Source organism: Podarcis erhardii, assembly GCF_964252035.2.
Source record: "Podarcis erhardii genome assembly, chromosome: 1".
NCBI lineage: Eukaryota > Metazoa > Chordata > Lepidosauria > Squamata > Lacertidae > Podarcis > Podarcis erhardii.
In genome coordinates this window covers 3,361,742-3,386,040 of record NC_138497.1, presented here as the reverse complement: position 1 = coordinate 3,386,040, position 24,299 = coordinate 3,361,742, and the positions used below count along the sequence as shown (strand labels likewise).

Below are 24,299 nucleotides of genomic sequence, written 5' to 3'. Positions count from 1 at the left end.
GAGCGGAGGCGGCGTCGGCGCCGCGGCGGCGGGCCTTCCTTCCCTCCCTCCCTCCCTCCCTCCCTCCCTCCTGGCGAAGGGGCCGGGCGAGGGACGAGGAGGCGGCCTCGGCCTCGGCCTTGGCGGGAAAACCTTTCAAGATGGCCGCCGAGAAGCTGAGGGGCAAAGTGGGCGCCGCCTTCAAGATGCACGGCTTGCTGCTCCGCGCGTGAGTAGCAGGCAAAGAAGGGGGACCAAAACCCCGGGGTCCGGGTGGGTGGGAAGCAAGACTCTGCCCCCCCTCCCAACCCACGCCCCTGGCAGGAAGGGGTGCGTGTACACGTGTACGAGTGAACGTGTGAACGCGTGCGGGCGCCGCCTCCCCTCCCTGGGGCTCCTCAGCTGGCCGCCCCGCTCAACTGACAAAGAGGATGTGCAAAGAATGGATCGTCTTTTTTCGCCATATGTGATGGCTTGGGGTCTTCTCGTGTGAAATGGACAGGCAACGTCGAAAGCTGGGGCGGCTCACGCGTAGCCAAACTCGGCCCTCCAGGTGTTTTGGGACTACAACTCCCATCATCCCTAGCTAACAGGACCAGTGGTCAGGGATGATGGGAATTGTAGTCCTAAAACATCTGGAGGGCTGCGTTTGCCTATGCCTGCCCTTGGTCATGCTGGCTGATGGGGGTGGAGTCCCACAACATCTGGAAAAAATAAAAAAAAATTGTCCAGCATCACCTTATAGACCAACTATATAATATAATAATATAGACGAACTAAATAATATAATTTAGACCAACTAATAATATAGTAATAATAATAATATAATAATATAGACCAACAATCCAATCCAATCCAATCCAATCCAATACAATACAATACAATACAGACCAACTAAATAATAATATAACAACAACAACAACAATAATAATATATTATTTATACGCCGCCCACCTGGCTGGGCTTCCCCAGCCACTCTCGGCAGCTTCCAACAAAATACTAAAATACAGTAATGCATCAAACATTAAAATCGTGCATGCACACAAAAGCCTATACCAGAACAAAATTATTTGGTCTATAAGGTGCCACTGGACAATTTTTTTTATATTGTTATTTTTATTTTGCATCAGACCAACACGGCTACCTACCTTAACCTAACATTTGGAAGGGCTACCATCAGCCACAGGTCACAAGGACTGTGAGGAATTTGGTGCTGCAAGATGTGAGAAAGGTTTCTACATATTAGGTTAGAAAGCTTTTAGGAAAAAAAAGAGTCAAGCCAGGCATTCCCAAACTCCAGATGTTTGGGGACTACAATTCCTATCATCCCTAACCACTGGTCCTGTTAGCTAGGGATGATGGGAGTTGTAGCCCCAAAACATCTGGAGGGCTGAGTTTGGGGATGCCTGAGCCGATGTACATCCACCCGATGACTACTTGGCAAAGCAGATGAATGAAAAAAAAACAAACCTGAATGTACATTTCCAAAATATAAGATAAAAAAACAAATAAAACCTACACTTTTTATTTCATGTTATAGCAAGTTTCTAGAGACGATTATGAGTCTTTGTAAATTGTGTTTCTAAAGGAACCTTTGTTATTGCCAAATGCCAAAGTGTTTGCATTATTAAGTTTGTAATGAATAAAAAATCACTTTAACTTAGAGCTTAATAAAAATCTCACTATTAATATACTTAATTGTATTTCACTCTTAATATACTTCTAAATTGTATTTCAGTTCAACAATTCCTTTGATAAAATACATATTTTATTATGTGCAAATGGCTTTAGATACCTATTAGGTCCATAAATGACCATATAGCATAAATTCAACACAAAAGCAGCGATAATTTGTTGTTGACAGCTGGACATATAAAGGGCCCCATTACCTTCAGTAGCTGAAATTAGCAATATACAGTCGTACCTTGGTTCCTGAATGCCTTGGTACTCGTACATTTTGGTTCCCGAATGCTGCAAACCTGGAAGTGAGTGTTCTGGTTTATGAACTTTTTTGGAAGCCGAACGTCCAACGCAACATCCGCAACTTCCAGTTGAGTGCAGGAAGCTCCTGCATCCAATCAGAAGCTGCGCCTTAGTTTTTGAACATTTTTGGAAGTCAAACGGACTTCCGTAACGGATTACATTCAAGAGCCAAGGTATGACTGTCTTTTAGTCGACAAACTAATGATTCAGTTGGGGGCGGTTTTCGTGTTCAGGTTCACATCTGTATGCCATCGTCATGTGCATTATTATGATCGTTTCAATCACATCTTGACTAATTTTGTTCTTTGTCCTTTAATCAGAGAAGCTACCAAGTATCTCACAGAAGCTCTTCGGACAGTTAATGAAGCGGAGCTTGAAGATATGATAGAAAATATAATTGATGCTGTTGAAAAGCAGCCTTGTAAGTAGAGTTTTGGTTATCTTAAATGCTTTGAAGAGAAAGGAAAGTTGGATTCTTATGAGTTTTGTGGCGTCCTTGTGTGGCTGTGATGCTCATGATAATCAAGTGTGTTAAAGTTCTATGGATCTAATAATTGGCACAATAGATGGCAGGGGCAGAACTTTGGGTCAGAAGGCTGCATGTGCAACCAGCAAATAGAGCATTATGTTCCAGTTAGCTTCTCATTGCTAATAAGATTGTAATTCTATTATGATTTCTCTTGAAGCAAATGTATTTTTAAATGCTTTGTGAAATACTTCTGTAGCCTGCAGATGCGCAGGTTCCCATTTTAATCTTTTTTTTAAAAAAATTTATTAGGAATTTAAACAAAACATATTATCTTAAAACATATCATCCTTAATTTCCCCCCTCTCTCCCATAAAACAGCCCCCCCCCCGACTTCCCTCAGTTCCAATCTCTGGTTTCTCTATAAATGCTATTCTCTGCATGTTACAAAATTCTATAAATCCTTCATTAATCCAACTGGTTATTATCAACAAAAAGTTTGTGAGTGTTTATTCAAAGCCTGCCAAGGAGTCCAATTCATTTTGTTGCATCTTTAGGTACTTTGTAAAAGGTTCCCATTCATCTTTAAAGTCACAGTTATCCTTGTCCTGTAGTTTATGTGTCAATTTTGCCAATTCTGCACAGTCCATCAGTTTCTCTTGCCATAATTCTTTAGTCGGGATTTCCTCAGTCTTCCATCCTTGTGCTATTAAGACTCTGGCCACCGTTGTTGCAGACATGAAGATATTTTTCAACTTCTTTGGCAGGTCTTTTCCTACAAGCCCTAACAAAAATGCTTCAGGTTTTTTAGCAAATGTTAGATGGAACATTTTCTTCAATTCATTGTACAGTGGTACCTCGGGTTACATACGCTGCAGGTTACGTACGCTTCAGGTTACAGACTCCGCTAACCCAGAAATAGTACCTCGGGTTAAGTACTTTGCTTCAGGATGAGAACAGAAATTGTGCTCCGGCGGTGCGGCGGCGGCAGCAGGCCCCATTGGCTAAAGTGGTGCTTCAGGTTAAGAAGAGTTTCAGGTTAAGAACGGACCTCCGGAACAAATTAAGTACTTAACCCAAGGTACCACTGTATATCATTTCCCAATTTTTAAAAATTTTTAAAATCCCACCACATAGGGTCAAATGTCCCCTCCTTTTCCTTACACTTCCAACACATATTTGAGCTAGTTTTATCATTTTTCCTAACTGCACTGGTGTCATATACCATCTATACATCATCTTCATATAATTTTCTTCCAACAAAGAACAATCTGTAAACCATTTTAATCTTTTGAATTGTTCTCTTCAGTGACATGTAATATGATTGAAAGAGCCATGGTGGAAGCAGCCGTCTTGGAGTGCAACCAGTCCTTAGATGAGACCATGTAAGTCGGCATCAATTCACACAGAGGAGTAAACAAACCGCTGGGAACATTTCTGCCATCGAATTCAGTTAATTGCCATTTGTAGCCCTCCCTGCTGATATTTCAGATTTAAAACTCATTAACGCTAGCCCCTTCTTTAGACTCTGAGGGATTGTAATCTTGTTCTTACATTAAAATGGCATGTCTAGGGCACTGTGTGGCTTTTACCAGAGATCATTAGCTGATAGAATTGGGTAGAAAATGTTTAAAAGAATGTTTCCTAAAAACCCAGAAGCTTTCCTTCTGGGAATAATAACAACAGAAATCCCCCCAAAACCACACTACATTACGGATGTATGTGACTACAGCGGCCCAAACTCTGGTAGCACAAATGTGGAGAACAGATGCGGTACCATTACGGGCAGAATGGCACCTTATTATTTGGAACTCGCCAGCATGACAAATAGATTAGGAAATAAGGGCGATAAGAAACTAAAAGAAGATTTGACAATATATATAGGTTATATGGAAAAATACTATAACAAGAAAATAGTGTAACAGGATGTATAAATACTCAGCAGTAGATGTGACAAAGTGGGATAGTGTATGGCAATGAAAACAATTTAGTAGAGTAAGAAAATGCAGTTTGAAAAGATACCAGATAGTAAATCAGGGAAATAGTGAAAGGGGAGTTAACATCAATGTATATAAGAGTGGAGGAATAAGTTATGTTGCGATTATTGCTCATATACATATGGGTTATAGTTAAGTTATTTTTCTTTTCTGATTACCTTGTGCTTGACTGTAACACAGTATGCATTGATGGAATGATTATATAGAAAAGCAAATAATAATAAAAAAGCATATATATTTTTTTAAAAATCCATGAACTTGACTGTCAGTTATTTAAATGAGATAGAGGACTCAGCTATACAGCCGAAAATAAAAAGTTTTAAGTGTGTTTTAAGTGCAATATACAGTGGTGCCTCGCAAGACGAAGTTAATCCGTTCCGTGAGGCTCTTCGTATAGCGGTTTTTTCATCTTGCGAAGCAAGCCCATTGACAGTTTAGCGGATTAGCGCTATTAGCGGTTTAGCGGCTTTTAGTGGATCTGCTGATAAGCGGCTTATCAGCGGATCAGCTGATAAGCGGCTTAGTGGCTTAGAAAAGGGGGGGGGAAAAACCCCGCAGGAACTCACAATATATTTCGTCTTGCGAAGCAAGCCCATAGGGAAATTTGTTTTGCGAAGCGCCTCCAAAACGGAAAACCCTTTCGTCTAGCGGGTTTTCCGTCTTGCGAGGCGTTTGTCTTGCGGGGCACCACTGTACAAGGTGACACTAGATGGCGATGATGAGCTTTAAGGAAAATTCAATGTATTTTAAAAAATGCTTTTAAAAAAAAAGCATTTTCAGGACAGTTTTTATATGTGTGTAGATTCTACCTCTGACTTAGTTAGATACAGCCCAGTAAGTTTGGAATGCTCTTTGGCTTAAGTCCTCTTCAGATGTTCTACTTGCGTGTAAAATCAATACGAGGGCAGGTAGGAGAGCACTAAGCTTGTAATCTGAACCGTAAACTATGGGTAACTTAGCTGTGGTTAGCGAAAGCAAGCCATCTTCGTAAACCATGGCTTAGTTTCACTAACCATCAGTATGCTAAGTCGCAGTTTGTCCAGGAGTGGACAACAAACATCCCCTCTGTCATCACACTGCAATCTGGGGGATATCCAATGAAGGTGAATGTTTGGAAATTTAGGAAGGGGAAAAAGAAGTCCTTCATACAGTGCACACTTAAACTATAGAACTTGCTGGCATAGGAGACAGCAATGGTAATCCACCTGAATGGCTTTAAAGGAGTCTTAGACAAATTCATGGAGGATACTGCTATCAGTGGCTACTAGTCAGGGTGGCTGTGTTGCCTCGCAGGTGGAATTCCCATTGTCACTTGCTGGGAATCGGAGAGCGCTGTTGTGCTAATATTCAGTTTGTGTGCTTCGTATATAGGCAAATGGTTTGCTACTGTGAGAAAATAGGCCTTTGGTCTCATCCAACAGGGCTTTTTTTGATGTTCTTAGGACGCAACAAACTGGTTTATCAAAAGCATAAGGGAAAGCTTCTGAACTCCTTGAGCTGTGCCAGGGGAGTGTTTGAACCCCGAGGGAAGCCGTTTTATTTGCGTCTGCTAGGATAAATTGAAAATCAAAGTACCTAACTATATTCTCGCTGTTCAAGCAAATGTAAAGTGATTTTCTTGTAAATGTGAAAATACAGGAATAAGATACAGTAGGATAATGAATCAAATTCTTTTTAAAGTGATTTTCCCCCCTTTAAAATGCATTCATATGTATGTGCCTTATTGTGCATTTCTTTGTTTTAACCCCCAGGGAACATATTTTCAACATTATTGGAGCATTTGATATCCCTAGATACGTTTACAATTCTGAAAGAAAGAAGTTTCTCCCGTAAGTTTCTCCCGTAGGACACTGACAAACTGGAACGTGTCCAGAGGAGGGCAACCAAAATGGTCAAAGGCCTGGAAACGATGCCTTATGAAGAACGGCTAAGGGAGCTGGGCATGTTTAGCCTGGAGAAGAGGAGGTTAAGGGGTGATATGATAGCCATGTTTAAATATATAAAAGGATGTCACATAGAGGAGGGAGAAAGGTTGTTTTCTGCTGCTCCAGAGAAGCAGACACGGAGCAATGGTTCCAAACTACAAGAAAAAAGATTCCACCTAAACATTAGGAAGAACTTCCTGACAGTAAGAGCTGTTTGACAGTGGAATTTGCTGCCAAAGAGTGTGGTGGAGTCTCCTTCTTTGGAGGTCTTTAAGCAGAGGCTTGACAACCATATGTCAGGAGTGCTCTGATGGTGTTTCCTGCTTGGCAGGGGGTTGGACTCGATGGCCCTTGTGGTCTCTTCCAACTCTATGATTCTATGATTCTATGATTCTAAATTCTGGCTTTGCAGTTTCGGAAGAGCTGGCATCCCAACAATTGTTTCCCCATTTCCTCAGACCAGGTTTGACTTATAATATGCAAAGGTTTCCTCGTTCCCTATTTTAGCACGGAGGCGCAAGTCAATTCTATGTCCAGGGCAGCTGTCTACCAGCTCCACCTGAAACACCAGCTGAGACCCTCCCTGCCCACAGACTGTCTCTCCAGAGTGGTGCATCCTCTGGTTATCTCTTGCTTGGACTACTGCAATGTGCTCTCCATGGGTGACCTGAAGGTGACCTGGAAACTGCAATTAATCCAGAATGCGGCAGCTAGACTGGTGACTGGGAGCAGCCGCCGGGACCATATATTTCTGGTCCTAAAGGATCTTCATTGGCTCCCAGTGTGTTTCCGAGCCCAATTCAAAGTGTTGCTGCTGATCTTTAAAGCCCTAAACAGCCTTGGTCCAGTATACCTGAAGAAGCGTCTTCATCCCCATCATCTAGCCTGGACATTGAGGTCCATCTCCAAGGTCTTCTGCTGGTTCCCTCACTGTGAGAAGCTAAGTTACAGGGAACCAGGCAGAAGGCCTTCTCGGTAGTGGTGCCCTCCCTGTGGAACACCCTCCAGATGTTAAGGAGATAAAGAACTATACAACTTTTAGAAGACATCTGAAGGCAGCCCTGTATCGGGAAGTTTTTAATGTTTGGTGCTTTAATATGTTTTATATATTGTGTAAGCCACTCAGAGCAGCTGGGGAAGCCATAAGGGCAGGGTATTACTAATAATAATAATAATAATAATAATAATAATAATAATAATAATAATAAATTATTTATACCCCGCCCTCCCCGGCCAGAGCCGGCCTCAGAGTGGCTGACACCAGTAAAATTACAATAAAAACATAATGGGGGGGGGGGGAGAGAGAGAAAAGAATAAAACCCAATTTAAAATACGGGTTAAAATACAATTTAAAATGCAGCCTCATTTTAATAGTAGCCCATAGAATAAAACCATAAGGCGAGGGAAACATAAGGGTCAGACTGAGTCCAAACCAAAGGCCAGGAGGAACAGCTCTGTCTTGCAGGCCCTGCGGAAAGATGTCCAGTCCTGCAGGGCCCTGGTCTCTTGTGACAGAGATGTTCCACCACGTTGGGGCCAGTACTGAAAAGGCCCTGGCCCTAGCTGAGACCAATCTAACCACCTTGCGACTTGCGACCTCCAAAATGTTGTCATTTGTGGACCTTAAGGTCCTCCGTGGGGCATACCAGGAGAGGCGGTTCTGTATTATTATTAGCACACACTTTTTGTGCTCACTTAAAACCCACCTTTACACAAATATCTGTAAAAATTGATTTCAGCCTCTCAATGACCGGCCATTCGGCTCCAAATTTATTCGGCTCTGCCAGGGATAAAGCAGAACTGTTTCGTGAGCGCTACATCATCTTGCAGCAGGTGAGATAAAGTGGGGAAATACTCCCATCAGATACATATCAATGCCATAAGTACATGACAAGAGTGCTGCTGAATCGGACCCAAGGACCCTTTTAGCCAAGCATCCTATGCCCGCAGTGGCCACTCAGATGCTCCCAATGCCCACAGAAGGACTTGAGGGCAGTAGCCTTCCTGTGCTGTTTGCCCTCCAGCAACTGATTTTGCAAGGTATAGCTACCCCTGGACAAGGAGGTTCCACTTAGCTGCCATGGCTGACAGCTGCTGACAGTGTCCTCTTCCTTCACAAATTTGGCTTATTCCCATCTTAAAACTGTCTGTAATAGTGGCTGCCACCAAATGCTGTGGCAACGAATTCCACCAAATGCTGTGGCAACGAATTCCACGAGTTAATTATATGTTAAGCAAGCAGCTGCAGTTTCCTTCCAAATAATTAACTTTGTAGATGTGGAGCATCGTTTCGTTTTACCACCAAGCTTGTAAACGCACATATCCCAACCATAGTAGGCTAGGACCGTGGTTAACGTGGGATAACAGCTTGAGGGCATCATTGCACGGGGGGAAATGTTTTAGCCGTAACTGCATGGTGCTTTCCAGATATGTAAAATATCTAAGCAAGTATTAGACATCACCCCAGAATTGGCCCTACTAAACATCTTCCAAGACAACAATGCCCATTTACACCACAAAGAACTCATAACTCACCTTCAGCAGCCAGAAACATCATAGCCAGACACTGGAGAGACCTGTCAGGAGTAAGCATGGACCAATGGTACCAAATACAGTGGTGCCTCGCAGGACGAAAAGAATCCGTTCCGCGAGTCTCTTCGTCTAGCGGTTTTTTCATCTTGTGAAGCAAGCCCATTGACGGCTTAGCGGATTAGCGCTATTAGCAGCTTTTAGCGGCTTATTGGCTTAGCGGATAAGCAGATAAGCGGCTTAGAAAAGGGGGGGGGAGGGGAAAAAAACCCGCAGGAACTTGCAAGACATTTTCGTCTTGCGAAACAAGCCCATAGGAAATTCGTTTTGCGAAGCACCTCCAAAACGGAAAACTCTTTCGTCTAGCGAGTTTTCCATCTTGCGAGGCATTCGTCTTGCGGGGCACCACTGTAGTATGGGAAACAGCCCTACTAGATAAATAAACCAATAAACTGAAACTGACATGGGGACAAATAGAAGAAGACACCTTCACCCCAGTATGGCTCCCCTTTATCACATACGCAGCCCAACAAGACAATAACAATAATTCACCAACAGCATAGAAATCAATATGGCTAACCTGATCCAAAACACCCACCCACCCCACTCACACACGAAAACAAAGATCACCACAGCCAATCACAAATGAATAACTGCACCCTAGGCCAACCCCAGCCTCTCTCACCACCAAAGGAACAAATGAGCAGCAGAGAACCTGCACGAGCAACACTGACACCAGACCCTACATACATTAAGCAAAATAGAAACATCGCCACCCGACCCTACCCCCACCCATCTTCCCCCCCCTCCACCCCTTATTTCCCCCTAACGTCTCAACAAATGAAACTGATTTGTAAAAATGTTACATGGAAAAAATACGAGAGACATTACACATACTTCTGTAAAACAAGAACATCTTTAATAAAAAAAAAAGAAAAAGATAATAGCTTGAGGGCATCATTGCACGGGGGGGAGGGGGATGTTTTAACCATAACTGCATGGTGCTTTCCCTTGCTACCTGGCTTGTATTTCCCACTGTGCAGAGAACGCATAGGCACGAACTGTTCACACCATCTGCTATTGGCGCACCTGCAGAGGAAAGCAGAAGTAAATTCCAGGTAAAATTTAAAATGTTTTCATTTACTTCCTTACTTAAATATTTACAGAATTTATATCCTGCACCTTGCAACATAAAGGCCTTTTGGAGACTTTGGGCATGCGTTTCTCAAACAGCAGCTCCCATTTTTCCTGAGAGCAGACTAAGGGTAAAGGTAAAGGGACCCCTGACCATTAGGTCCAGTCGTGGCCGACTCTGGGGTTGCGGCGCTCATCTCGCTTTATCGGCCAAGGGAGCCAGCATACAGCTTCTGGGTCATGTGGCCACAATGACTAAGCCACCTCTGGCGAATCAGAGCAGCACACGGAAACGCCATTTACCTTACCGCCGGAGTGGTACCTATTTATCTACTTGCACTTCGTGCTTTCAAACTGCTAGGTTGGTAGGAGCAGGGACCGAGCAATGGGCGCTCACCCAGTTGCGGGGATTCGAACCGCTGACCTTCTGATTGGCAAGTCCTAGGCTCTGTGGTTTAGACCACAGCGCCACCTGCGTCCCACGAGAGCAAACCAAGGACAAACTACAGATAGGTAGCCGTGTTGGTCTGCCATAGTCAAAACAAAAAAAATTCCTTCCAGTAGCACCTTAAAGACCAACTAAGTTAGTTCTTGGTATGAGCTTTTCCGTGTGTATCTGAAGAAGTGTGCATGCACACGAAAGCTCATACCAAGAACTAACTTAGTTGGTCTTTAAGGTGCTACTGGAAGGAATTTTTTTTTGTTTTGACAAGGACAAACTAAGGAGTCTTTAAAAACTGCTTAAAGCTGTTTGCAGTAGGGCACCAGGGACTGACATTCAAAGGGGGTAAAGTAGCTGTAAGGGCTGTGTAGCTACCGTATTTTTCGCCCTAAGGGAGGCACTTTTCCCCCTCCAAAAATGAAGGGGAAATGTGTGTGCGTCCTATGGGGCGAATGCAGGCTTCCGCTGAAGCCTGGAGAGCAAGAGGGGTCGGTGCGCACCGACCCCTCTCGCTTTCCAGGCTTCAGGCAGCTATCTGCAAGCCTGGGGAGCCCGGCGGGAGTTCCTGCTGGGCTCCCAAGGCTTGCGGATAGCAGCCTGTTCTGGGGGCTGGGCGGGATAAAATATTTTCTCCCCCCCCCAAAAAAAAACCCCTAGGTGCGCCCTATGGGCCGGTGCACCCTATAGGGCGAAAAATACGGTAATTTTTGAACCTGGGAAACACAGGCCTTAACTAATTTAATTTATTTATCTCTTGTTGTAGCTCAAAACTATAGAAACTCTCTTGGGGAACTCAGCTAAAGTTAAGGAAGTTATCGTTCTGGGGATGATAACCCAGCTGAAAGAGGTAAGCTGTGCTGCGTCAGCGGCTCTTTAGATGACTTTGCTGTTCAGTATATTCAACTAATATAAGCAGAAGTGTAGTTTTTTTACAGTTGCATGACCTCAAGGGGAGTGTTTTGAAGCTGAATGGCTTGGCCCTAATTTATTTTATTCATATTTTTAAGGGAAAATTTTTCTTGGAAGATCCAACAGGAGTTGTCCAGCTGGACATTAGTAAAGCAATATCCTTTTACATGCATCCTAAGTAAGAAAAGAGACTGAACAGTGAGATAAACTCATATTCCCCCTTTTGCATTTCTTTGTGGACTTTCTACTTGTTTTCCCCCCCAATTCTTTTTTACTACCTGTAGTTTAATCATTGTATAGGGTTTCTTTATTATTTTATTTTATTTTATTTTGCTTTCTTTTTTCTCATTCAACTGCTACAAAGTTTTCCTTTCTCTAACCTTCTTTTCGTTTTTTTTCACATGTTGATTTTAGTTGTTAACCCTGTGGACTGGGGCATTTCATTCCTGTACAGTACCTAGTCCTCACTTGTCTCCTCTGTTTCAAATGGCCAGACACTGAGTGTTGCTGCTTTTGCAGCCAAACAGCTGGAATGGTTTAATTAAAAACATAGTTCTTCCCACCCAACAGTGCTTACACAGCTGCCTTTTTGTCTTTCTAACTATCAACTTGCCATGATCGCACACAGCTGTAGTCATCATAACCATCTTCCTGGAGATTCACCTAGAAATGGAAGTTTTCTGTTCCTGCACTTGCTACTCAGCTGACAAAAAACCCCAATATTTTTGTATATGAGCTCTCTGCCGGCCCTTCCCAATTTGCATTTTTACAACAGTATGAAAGCCTAAATGTTATTGTTCTGTTTTAACCAACACATGGAAAAATTTAGACTGTCGGCTTTCATGTGGAGAAATGAAGGTGCAAAGAATATTCACAGCCTTGCCTAAAGTCCGTGTCCAGAGAAGCGGACACGGAGCAAGAAGGACACTGACAAACTGGAACGTGTCCAGAGGAGGGCAACCAAAATGGTCAAAGGCCTGGAAACGATGCCTTATGAGGAACGGCTAAGGGAGCTAGGCATGTTTAGCCTGGAGAAGAGGAGGTTAAGGGGTGATATGATAGCCATGTTCAAATATATAAAAGGATGTCACATAGAGGAGGGAGAAAGGTTGTTTTCTGCTGCTCCAGAGAAGCGGACACGGAGCAATGGTTCCAAACTACAAGAAAGAAGATTCCACCTAAGCATTAGGAAGAACTTCCTGACAGCAAGAGCTGTTTGACAGTGGAATTTGCTGCCAAGGAGTGTGGTGGAGTCTCCTTCTTTGGAGGTCTTTAAGCAGAGGCTTGACAACCATATGTCAGGAGTGCTCTGATGGTGTTTCCTGCTTGGCAGGGGTTTGGACTCGATGGCCCTTGTGGTCTCTTCCAACTCTATGATTCTATGATTCTGTGTTTTGAGCCACAGCTGTTCATTTGTTTGATTAGAAGAATTAGAATCATTTCTATAGGGCTGCCTACATAGCAAGAACATCTTCCTTAACTGTTCTGTACCAGTTCCACAGTGGCTTATACACAGAGTCATGTTTTGTTTTAACAGAAGGTAAGCCAGATCATTTTTCTTCTTCTCAAGCTTCACTCTTTTCAGTAAGGTCAGATTGTTCAGCTGATAATAACTACTGGCTCTGTTTGCATGATAAATCCAGGGATCTGAACAAATAAGGGTGGGTGGAGAGAAGAGAATTGTACCAGAGGACGCTGCCTAGGTGTTGTTCTAAGGCTTTGAACAGAACCTATTCATATAGAAGTTGTGTACACAATCCATACACTCCAGCAGAGTACAGATTGCATCAACAACTTATGTGTTGTTATTATTATTATATTATTATTGGGGATGCAGGTAGTGCTGTGGGTTAAACCGCAGAGCCTAGGACTTTCCGATCAGAAGGTCGGCGGTTTGAATCCCCGCGATGGGGTGAGCTCCTGTTGCTCAGTCCCTGCTCCTGCCAACCTAGCAGTTCGAAAGCACGTCAAGTGCAAGTAGATAAATAGGTACCGCTCCGGCGTTTCCGTGCGCTGCTCTGGTTCGCCAGAAGCGGCTTAGTCATGCTGGCCACATGACCGGAAGCTGTATGCCGGCTCCCTCAGCCAATAAAGCGAGATGAGCGCCGCAACTCCAGAGTCGGGGTCCCTTTACCTTTATATTATTATTATTATTATTATTATTATTATTATTATTATTATTATTATTATCCTGGAAGACAGGAGTACCTGGCGTGCTCTGGTCCATGGGGTCACGAAGAGTCGGACGCAACTAAACGACTAAACAACAACAACATTATTAACCTGCCCTTCATCATGAGATCCCAGGGTGTGTTATAACAATTTAAAAATGCAATATTAAAAACAATTAAAATGAATTATAATCCAGAGATTAGGGTGTCTATCTTGGGTGTCAAAGGCACCTAGACTGGTGACTGGGAGCTGCCCTCAGGACCATATAACACCAGTCCTAAAAGATCTACAAATTTCCAGTTTAAATAGATGGTAAAATCTAAGGGCTCTAGATAATAAAAAGTGCTATATCAAGTTGCAAAAGAAGAACCCAGCCTAAAAGAACAGCTTTGTTGAGCTTGGATGTTCTGTTTGGTGGAAGCTCTCCATGCCTATTCTACTAAACCAAAAATATCTACCTGTTCTTCCAAATCCAGGAAAACAGAAATGTTTTTATCTGGCACTGCAGTGATCTTAAGCAGACCTCTAGGTGGGCCTCTTTGAGTAAGACATTCCTCTAACCAGGTTATTCCTCCATGCCTCCAACTTGCTGCTGCTTCTTATGTGGGAACGTTCCTCTGTCCCATATGGAAAAAACCAAATTCACTTGCTAAAGGTACTTGACGATCCACTCCTTTATTGCGTTTATGAATCAGTAGGCGATTAGCTTGTGGTTTTTCTGTTTGTGTATTACACATTTGAGAACCTGGGAGAAAAATAATGTAAAATATGTTCAGAGAGCCTGGCATCTTCGGTGGAGGATGTAGTGTCAATGGGAGTGATAGGTAAGCATACCTTGGTTTTTTTGAATTTGGAAAAAAACAAGCTAATCTTATTTCCTAGGCTGGTATGAAGATGAAATATTTCACGTCAACGCATTTGGCTTCCCTCCTACGGAGCCTTCTACAACAACTAGGTAAGAAAATATAAAACTATAAATTTTCATTTTGCTCCATTTTTATGGAGGAAAATCTTAGGTGTAAGAGTATACAGTTTATTTGATCTCTTGAGGAACTGATGTTTGTAATGTGGATTATTATCAGCAAAAATTTGCATTTCAGAAACTTTATGCAGGTGAGGGACAGGGTGAGCTGGATTGGGGAGTCAGTGTTCAATGCTGGAAGCTACAGACCCTCATTTAAAGTCAAACTCTTTGCAACCAACAAGTGACAAACTGAGGAGGTGATCTGGGAGAGGAATGAGCTTAACTTGCTTCCGCAGGGCCTGTAAAACGGAGCTATTCCGCCTGGCTTTCAATTTGAACTTAGCCTGATCTTTTATTCCCCTTCCTTCCCTCCCTCTCTCCTTTTTATGAAGATTACCTGCTCTGGGATCCCACAGGTAATTCTCCCCTGGTCTCCTCACTGGCCCAAACAGGACTAATTTAGCCAGCTAGCCCTGGTGATCATCTAATGTTTATTGGATGGATTTTGCCCCTAAATTGATTTTTGAATTCTGAATTTATTGTTATTAACGTTTTATACTGTATTTTATGCTGTTTTTTGTTGCATTAATTAAGTGTTTTAAATTTGTTGTTTGCCGCCCTGAGCCTGGTTTTCTGAACTGGGAAGAGCGGGGTATAAATAAAAATTTATTACTATTATTATTATTATTATATGGAGCCTTCTGGTGTTTGCTGTTCACGCTGTAGGGCGTATTATGGAAACACAAACTTCTTTGGAGGGCCTTCCTCGACCTCTGTGAAATCTTCTGCGAAATTGAAACAGCTGGAAGAAGAAAATGAGGACGCCATGTTTGTGTTCCTTTCGGACGTTTGGCTGGACCAAGCAGAAGTTTTGGAGAAGCTGCGTATTATGTTTTCAGGTAGCTCTCTTGACCCATATTTGTCAACCGCTTAAAGGTTTCGGTTGAAATGTGAAGCAATATGTAAAAACAAAAAAGATACGTGCTACCAAATCAAAAGTCAGTGATGTTCCTTGTTCCTTTAACCAGGTTATTCCTCCATGCCTCCAACTTGCTTCTTCTTCTGTGGGAACTTTTCCTCTGCCCCATACGGAAAAAACCAAATTCAGTCGCTAAAAGGTACTTTGGAGTCAGCTGCTGTATTGCATATTGTGAATAGCTTGTGGTTTTTTCTGTTTGTGTGTTATTTAAACATTTGAGAGACAGTTCTGTAGAGAGATCCATGGTGGGAATTTGTTGTGAATGGGAGGGCTAAAGCTAATTTTAATAATAATAATAATAATAATAATAATAATAATAATAATTTATTTATACCCTGCCCTCCCCAGCTAAGACTGGGCTCAGGGAGGCTGACACCAAATATAAAATACAGTAAAAACATTTTAAAAACAAACAAAACAAACAAACAGTTGATTAAAATATAGGTTAAAATTGATATCTCAATTTAAACTTGCTTAGGTTCAGTAACAAAAATACTGCCTTAGTGATCTTTGCATTGTGAGAAACAGCTTCCACAAAGCCATTTACAATATAACCAACTGGTTTAGTTACTTAAGGTGGGGGGAAATAATAGATGTTCTGCGTAACTGTTGTTCAACTGTCGATGTAAGATGCATATTAATTATCTGTGGATAAGATGAGAAAATATAGGAATAACTATGCAGTTTCATAGGAAAGCTTTTACGGTTGTACCTCTAGGTTCACTGAAAGCCCTTGCAAATATCATCTGTGAATACCCCAGTATCCATAAGAGGTATGTGCTATGTTTTTATTTGCTTGGTGAAAAATCTTACTGAATATGTGCTTCAGATTTGTCAGTTAGAGAAAACATTCCACCCTGCAGAATTTAGTCCCACTTAAAGAAAGAAAGAAAAATTGAGTCCATTCACACCAAGTATTGTATAAAGAATGTTGATAAAAGGTAAAGGGACCCCTGACCATTAGGTCCAGTGGTGACTGACTCTGGGGTTGCGGCACTCATCTCGCTTTATTGGCCGAGGGAGCCGGCGTACAGCTTCTGGGTCATGTGGCCAGCATGACTAAGCCGCTTCTGGCAAACCAGAGCAGCGTACAGAAACACCGTTTACCTTCCCGCCGGAGTGGTATCTATTTATCTACTTGCACTTTGACATGCTTTCGAACTGCTAGGTTGGTAGGAGCAGGTACCAAGCAAATCCCCATCACGGGGATTTGAACCGCCGACCTTCTGATCGGCAAGCCCAAGAGGCTCCGTGGTTTAACCCACAGCGCCACCCGCATCCCTCCAGAATGTTGATAACAGCTACTAAAAAGTTCATTCTCCTTTGTTCAGCCACACTTAAACATTTTGTTGTTGCTGGCATCCCGTCTGTCTTGGAAGACTTATGGTCTCTGTGTGTGGTTTGGGAGCTGCACGGTCAGGGAAAAAGCAATGTTGTCCAGGGTTGTAAAGACTGCGGAGAGAATAATAGGGTGCCCTCTTCCCACCTTGGATCAAATCTATGCTTTCAGGTGCCATAAGAAAGCTGCAGAGATAGCGCAGGATAGTGCGCACCCCGGAAATGATCTCTTTCAGCTTCTGCCTTCTGGGAGAAGGTACAGGGTTATAAAGACTAGGACTAGCCGCCTGAGAAACAGTTTCTATCCAAATGCGATTTTGGTTGTAAACACAGTGTAAGGTAGTCTCTATGGGAGTATATTGTATTTAATTATGGGGTACCAGAGTTTTTAGGGGGCTAACCAGGCTGGGATAGCTGGGATAGCAGGCTTGTTGGTTTTTGAATGTCTGATGTAGATTTTCAATTTCGTTGTTCTGTATGGGACAATGACACTAAAGATTATTGCATCGTATCATACAATGGAGGAGTGCACCTTTGTTCATTCACTTGTCATAACTGGAGGTTTATGTGGCCTGCCATCCAGTTCTAAAACTCTAATTGTATATGAGTCATGTTACCATTTACTTTACTTATGCTTTGATTTTTACCTATCAGTTACGTTAAATGTAGTGTATGTATTCAACTATTTATAGCAGTCGATTTGTCTTTGTTCCTGGCTCTGAAGACCCTGGCCCAGGCTCAATTTTGCCAAGGTATGCTTGTGACTTGACAATTAAGGTGATTCATTCAAACATCCATCTTTGAGAATACGCACATTTATTTCTAATACATACCACACAAATTTATTTCAGGCCACCACTTCCTGAAAACATTACTGAAGAGTTCAAACAGCAGGTGCCATTTTCAGTCTTCACTACAAACCCTTGCAGGTAAATGTCCCAATTTAAAAGAGATCTTTTAAATTGAGAGCTTTAATATGTGTCATATTAATAGTACACATAATACTACATATTTGTGTAGGGTTAATACTCTGGGTATCCGGGGAGAAGTCTGTGTGTGTTTCTGCCTTGATGATGGTCTCTCCTGGATGCCTGTTTAATCACCCTGAAAAAATAAAATTGCGCTTCTTCCTTCCAGAGTCCAGTATTGCACTCAGGAAATAATAATCTTTAGAGAAGACCTGGTAAATAAGATGTGCCGGAACTGTGTCCGTTTTCCTAACAGCAACTTGGATATTTCTAATCACGTAAGGCAAAAAAAAGCATGAAACATTTGGGGATAAGCTTCTGCTGGTTAGGTCGTTACTATTATTCTAGCATGGTTATTTTTAGTAATAGAGTAAGAAACTGAGGAAGAGATCCAGTGGGATGTGATCAGGCACCTGCTTCTCATTCCATTCCTTACCTCTGCATCTCCCTCGCCTCCACCTGCTCTGAAGGGTGGGGAGGAAGCAGATTTGGAGGATATGGGGAGGGCTGGAGAGGGAAGAAGAGAAAACAACTCCTTGCAGTATATGCAAGCAGATTTCTTCATTGCTTTTATTTTTTATTCAACTCCTATACAGTGGTGCCCCGCAAGACGAACGCCTCGCAAGACGGAAAACCCGCTAGACGAAAGGGTTTTCTGTTTTGGAGGCGCTTCACAAAACGAATTTCCCTATGGGCTTGCTTCGCAAGACGAAAATGTTTTGCGAGTTCCTGCGGGTTTTTTCCCCTCGCCCCCCTTTTTCTAAGCCACTAAGCCGCTTATCAGCTCTTCACAAAGTTCAAGAGGTCAAGACACAAAGACTTTAACAACTAATCCACACCTAATGACCCACCTAAGTGGTACTCAGGATATCACTCAAGAAATCACTCAAGATATCTCTCAAGTAATTAAGGAACAAAAGAAGAAAAGGCACACTAGCCTGGGAACTTCCTCTCTGCCCAGAACATTGGAGGCTATACACCACACCCCCTCTACAGTATTTATAAGAACTCAAACACTGAGATCCTGCTCTGTTCCAGTAACAAGAAGCCGAAAGCACCAGCCTGAAGATGACGAGTGAGACCTCGTCGAAACGTCGCCTAGACACCCCAACTTTTACACGGGAAGACACCCGAGGACACCAAAACCTGCATTCCTGTACCCGTGAAAATCTACGAAAGCAAATACATGCAATATGTATACATATTATACATACATCCCCAGCCACTCTGGGCGGCTTCCAACAAAGATTAAAAATACGTTAAAATGTCACACATTAAAAACTTCCCTGAACAGGGCTGCCTTCAGATGTCTTCTAAATGTCAGGTAGTTGTTTATCTCTTAGACATCTGCTGGAAGGGCGTTCCACAGGGCGGGCGCCACCACCGAGAAGGCCCTCTGCCTGGTTCCCTGTAGCTTTGCTTCTCGCAATGAGGGAACCGCCAGAAGACCCTCGGCGCTGGACCTCAGTGTCCGGGCAGAATGATGGGGGTGGATACACTCCTTCAGGTATACTGGGCTGAGGCCGTTTGTGTCTGATTACCAGCGGAGTGGACTCCCACTTGTACTCTGGGTGATATTCAACACTCTGCAAACAGATATCTGCTCCAGCAATGAGACTTTCCCTTCTCTACTGCCCCCCACATGCCCTCCCAAATCTGCTGGGGCAGGAGCAGAAAGGGAACTTTGGGTGTCCTGACGAAAGCAGTATGTTTAAAGTGGCCGCCTTATTTTAATCTTCACACACCCAAAGTTCTTTTCTGTTCCGGTGCATTTCTGTGCAAATAATATGGGACACTTATACCAGAGTTCTGCCGATGGAGAAGTAGTCTTCATTGAAAAGAGAGAGAGGAGCTGAAATTCCATCTTCTTCTGCATATACTGTAGAAACTTTTTAATATAGTTAATGGAATGTGTGGATGGATTCTGATGACTAAATTGGATTTCAAATGGTTCATCTTCCATACAAGAGGCCTTGCAACTGCTCTGCTCTGGAAAAGTATAGCTTCCCCAAAGCATGGTCCTCAGACATCACTTCAGATGCTGTTGGTAGCATGGGAATTTCATTGGGCCACAGTAGTGTTTCCCAGGGACGCGGGTGGCACTGTGGTCTAAACCACCGAGCCTAGGGTTTGCCGATCAGAAGGTCGGCAGTTCGAATCCCCGTGACGGGGTGAGCTCCTGTTGCTCGGTCCCAGCTCCTGCCAATCTAGCAGTTCAAAAGAACGTCAAAGTACAAGTAGATCAATAGGTACCACTCCGGCAGGAAGGTAAACGGCGTTTCCGTGCGCTGCTCTGGTTCGCCAGAAGCGGCTTAGTCCTGCTGGCCACATGACCCGGAAGCTGTACGCCGGCTCCCTCGGCCAGTAAAGCGAGATGAGCGCCGCAACCCCAGAGTCGGCCACGACTGGACCTAATGGTCAGGGGTCCCTTTACCTTAGTGTTCCCCAAGTCACCGCACAACCCTGCAAGACTGCAGAGGTTTGAATGAGTCTCAATTCTGACTTAGTTTACCAGATTTAGATCTCGAAGCATATATAGTGCTATTTTTAACATGTGCTAATCATCAGGAAAGGAAGATGGTTTTGTGATTTATATAGGAGTTTGGAAGACAGGTTTTTGCTTTCAAATGGAAACCAAAGTAATTTGTGTGCCCTTGTTTTTTGCCTTGCAGTTTGTAAAGACTATTTTATCACAAGGGCATCTGACTCCATTGCCCCTTAATGTTAGTCCTGTCTACTGGGCTTATGACTATACATTGAGAACCTACCCTCTGCCGGATCTCATTGTCTTTGCTGACAAATATGACCCGTTCACTGTGACCAACACTGATTGCCTCTGCATAAATCCCGTAAGATCCTATCTCTCTATCCACTCTTTCCTTCCTTCTGTAAGCATGATGAAAAACAGTCTCTAGTTTTTTTTAAAAAGTGTTTAATGTATTGTTAGTACACACTCCTAGTTGGGATTGTTCCTACTTAGCACCGCTCATTCTGATGGATATATAATACAAACATTTATTTAGTTTTTCCAAAACAAAAAAATGGCAAGTTAACTGAAAGTTATTGTACCTGAATTTCATTCCTTCCTTCCATTATTCTTAAATTAAATGCTGCCAGGTGGTGGTGAATAGCAGTTATTCTTCTGCAAGCAGTGCACTGTTTTGTTAATGTGGACTTTCAGATTCTACTTTAGTCTGATGCTAGAACAATGTGTCTTTGAAAAGAGTGACATGGATCAGCCTCTTAGAGGTGTCCCCGTAAAGCTGAACAAATTGGAGATGCCTTGTGTTATAGGGAAAGCTACTGATTTAGCCTTTCCAGAATCTAAATTACCGTATTTTTTGCTCTATAAGACTCACTTTTTCCCTCCTAAAAAGTAAGGGGAAATGTGTGTGCATCTTATGGAGTGAATGCAGGCTGCGCAGCTATCCCAGAAGCCAGAATAGCAAGAGGGATCACTACTTTCGCTGCGCAGCGATCCCTCTTGCTGTTCTGGCTTCTGGGATTCAGAATATTTTTTTTCTTGTTTTCCTCCTCTAAAAACTAGGTGCGTCTTATGGTCTGGTGTGTCTTGTTGTTGTTGAGTCGTTTAGTAATGTCCGACTCTACGTGACCCCATGGACCAGAGCACGCCAGGCATGTGGTGTGCACTGGTGTGTCTTATAGAGTGAAAAATATGGTACGTCCTTTTAGAAAGATCCAGGCAGGTACGCAATTGGCGTTTCAAAACAAAAGGCAAGTGTAGAGAGTTCCTGGGACATCGTGCACAAGGTGAGGCGATAGCCCAGCCATGGAGCATTACCTGCTTATTAAATCTATTTTATCAAGGTTCTATTGCCGTGGCGACGAGAACAAAGGAAGCTGGTTTTACATTGAGTCAGATCTGGTCTCTGTTGTCTATGTTGACTATCAGTGGCTCTCTAGGTTTCAGATGGGATATTCCCAAGCCTTTATAGAGATGCAGAAGACTGAACCTTCTGCATGCAAAGTACATGATGTACTGCTGAGCTACAGCCCTTCTGAAGTTCTTAAGAAATCCAAATGACGAGCTTTAAAAACTAAAATCCTTTCTTACCCCCTCATTCCAGGGATCTTTCCCAAGAAGTGGCTTTTCATTCAAAGTATTCTACCCATCTAACAAAACAGTGGAGGACAGGTAAGGTCTTGTTTTTTCATATCAAATAGTAAGTGTGAGAGGTGTTTTGACCCCCTGCTTTTGCAGTACAAACTTCACCGTTATTTGGGCTGCCATCTGTTGTAAACTCTTTGTTTGGTGGAACAAAGAATTTGGTGTTTGACTGGGATAAAAACAAACTGTTCAATATATAAAGCACGACTACAGTAAGCCCGCAACTTAGGCACATTTAATTTGTGCGTATTCAGCTTTATGTGCTTGGCAAAAAAAAGTAAGAAATTAAAAAGTGGATGGGCGTTTGGGTAAGAAGGTTTTGGCAATCCCCCCCTCCCCCATTGAACCTAGTGTGTCTTAACTATATGAGATTTTGGCTTTTGGTGCATTCCACAGAATGTAACCCCTGCATAAGTTGCGGGGTTACTGTACTCGCAAGGAAAAATCCGTACCCAAGAATTTCAGCCCCATTGCACCATAGTGGCTACAAGGTGTCTGAATATAAGGGTTTTTAATACTATTCAGAGGAATAGTAAACCTTTCCAGGGAGGGAATTATGAAGCTTGTCTACCCTCTATATACCAAAAGGAAATGACCCAAGAATGTGCCATCTCTGCTATTTTGCTCCGCAGGACTTGTGCTTTTGCCATGCCCAGCTTGCCCTGCTTTTGTAGGCAATGGGTCCTTTAGTGTTGCACCACCCATTCTTGAGAACTTCCTGCCCATTAATATTTTGCAGGTGCCTTGAGTGAATTGTTCTCCGTGCCTGCTAAGAACTTTGTTTCGGCAAGCCCTGCCTAGGCATATAATTCTAGCATTTCAGTTTAACAGGAGTACATTAACTGTTCACCAGTTTTACGTTTGTTTTAAACTTTCATGTCATTTGCTTTTAATACTTCTTTTCTGTTGGTGTTTTTGGTATTTTAACTTTTTTTGTTAAACTGCTTTGGGGGCTTTTTTTTGTTGTTGTTCTAGTAAGTGGTAAATACAGTCTTGTTAAATAGAAACGAACAAATCTCCGTTCCTGTTTTGGAACTCTTGCCCTTGGGTAACAACATGAATTTGGACCAGTCTGCCTTGTGAATACATCTGTGTAGAATTCTCAGTGATGCATCATTGGGTTGAGCATTTTTAGTAAGAGGGTTTTTCATTCACATGTTTTTATTCACAGAATGTACGCTATAAATGATGAATATAAAATATAGCCTATATAAAATGTAGATACAAGATATATTAGAATATAAAAGGCTGTATGCATTTTTTTGTATCCTTACCACAAGGACAATGCTGAAAGGCACCAGTGACACTCTAGCTAGTGCACTTAGTTAAGAGTGGGCATTACAAAATTTGTATTCCCTCCCACCCTCCCGCATATTTGTAACACAACCCTGAAATCTTATTCTGCATAACTGGCAGTAATTCTCTTAGGTACATTTGTGATTTTCAGACCAAACTATGGCTTTTAAAACCTTTCCTTTATAACTAAGCTAGTAAACTTTCAGCGACCCCAGCCATCTGGAAGACAGCCAAGCTGAGTTTTAAGGGAATTAAATATGGAAGCATTAAGACTCAGTGATCAGAGGCAATCTCGGTAGCCTTCCGTGTGAAGGGTAAAGGGCTCCTTTTTTTGTTGTATTAAACAGAACTTAATCCTCAGGGCCTGGGACAAAGCATTACAAATCTGTGTGAAGTGGGCTCTTTGTGTCCCCATCAAGTGCACTAATCTTGGATCTAGAATATTCACGTAACTTTAATCAAATGCAAGGGTTTAATTCTATGTAACCATAGGAACAGAGATATCTTAGCATGACAAACTCCTTTGAAGTTGCTAGTGCTTATTTTACAAACTTTTAAAAAGCAAGCATTAAGGCCGAAGAAAGAAGATAGGAAGTTAAGTTTCAAGAAGCACCAATGTAGTTTTGGTAACTTGATTTTTTTCCCTTCCCCCCAGCAAACTTCAAGATATTTGAATCTCAGGAAATAGCAGTAGATCAAGTATTCTGACCTTAATACCATGGAAGCACCACTTCTGGAATCATGAATTTTGTTATATGCTACTGTTACAGATATTGAACGTCTTGTAAATAAACTTTCAAACAATGGATGGAATAGGCTTGTGGCATACTTGAGTAAGTCTTACAGCTCTACTTGAAACAGCGATGGCGCAATGGCCCAACAACTTTTTCTCTAAGTGATTTTTATTCAGAAACAAAAAAAATTGTGGCTGGATCCTGACTTGAAAAATGTGTGCCCTTTTGCCTTCTGCTGCCATAACAGTTCAACTATTTGTGGATGGCTTTTCTGAATTTGGGGAGATGGGGGAACCTCTCCAAAGGGGCTTGAGAACCTTCCAATACGTGAAACATCAGTTCTAAGCAGACAAAT

General features: G+C 42.5%; 1 protein-coding gene across 1 annotated transcript; it reads left to right on the top strand.

Moving 5' to 3' along the window:
* Positions 1-67: 67 nt before the first annotated feature.
* Positions 68-24,018, top strand: POLE2 (DNA polymerase epsilon 2, accessory subunit). The gene is made up of 19 exons (XM_081876379.1): positions 68-208; positions 2,283-2,383; positions 3,738-3,813; positions 6,177-6,254; positions 8,090-8,183; positions 9,923-9,997; positions 11,219-11,302; positions 11,463-11,519; positions 12,856-12,904; positions 14,419-14,491; positions 15,227-15,399; positions 15,529-15,618; positions 16,198-16,252; positions 17,510-17,569; positions 17,669-17,746; positions 17,955-18,063; positions 20,458-20,634; positions 21,874-21,941; positions 23,866-24,018. Exons 1-19 carry the CDS (start codon positions 141-143, stop codon positions 23,882-23,884), a joined length of 1,584 nt encoding a protein of 527 aa, XP_081732505.1. The 5' UTR covers positions 68-140; the 3' UTR covers positions 23,885-24,018.
* Positions 24,019-24,299: the final 281 nt, after the last annotated feature.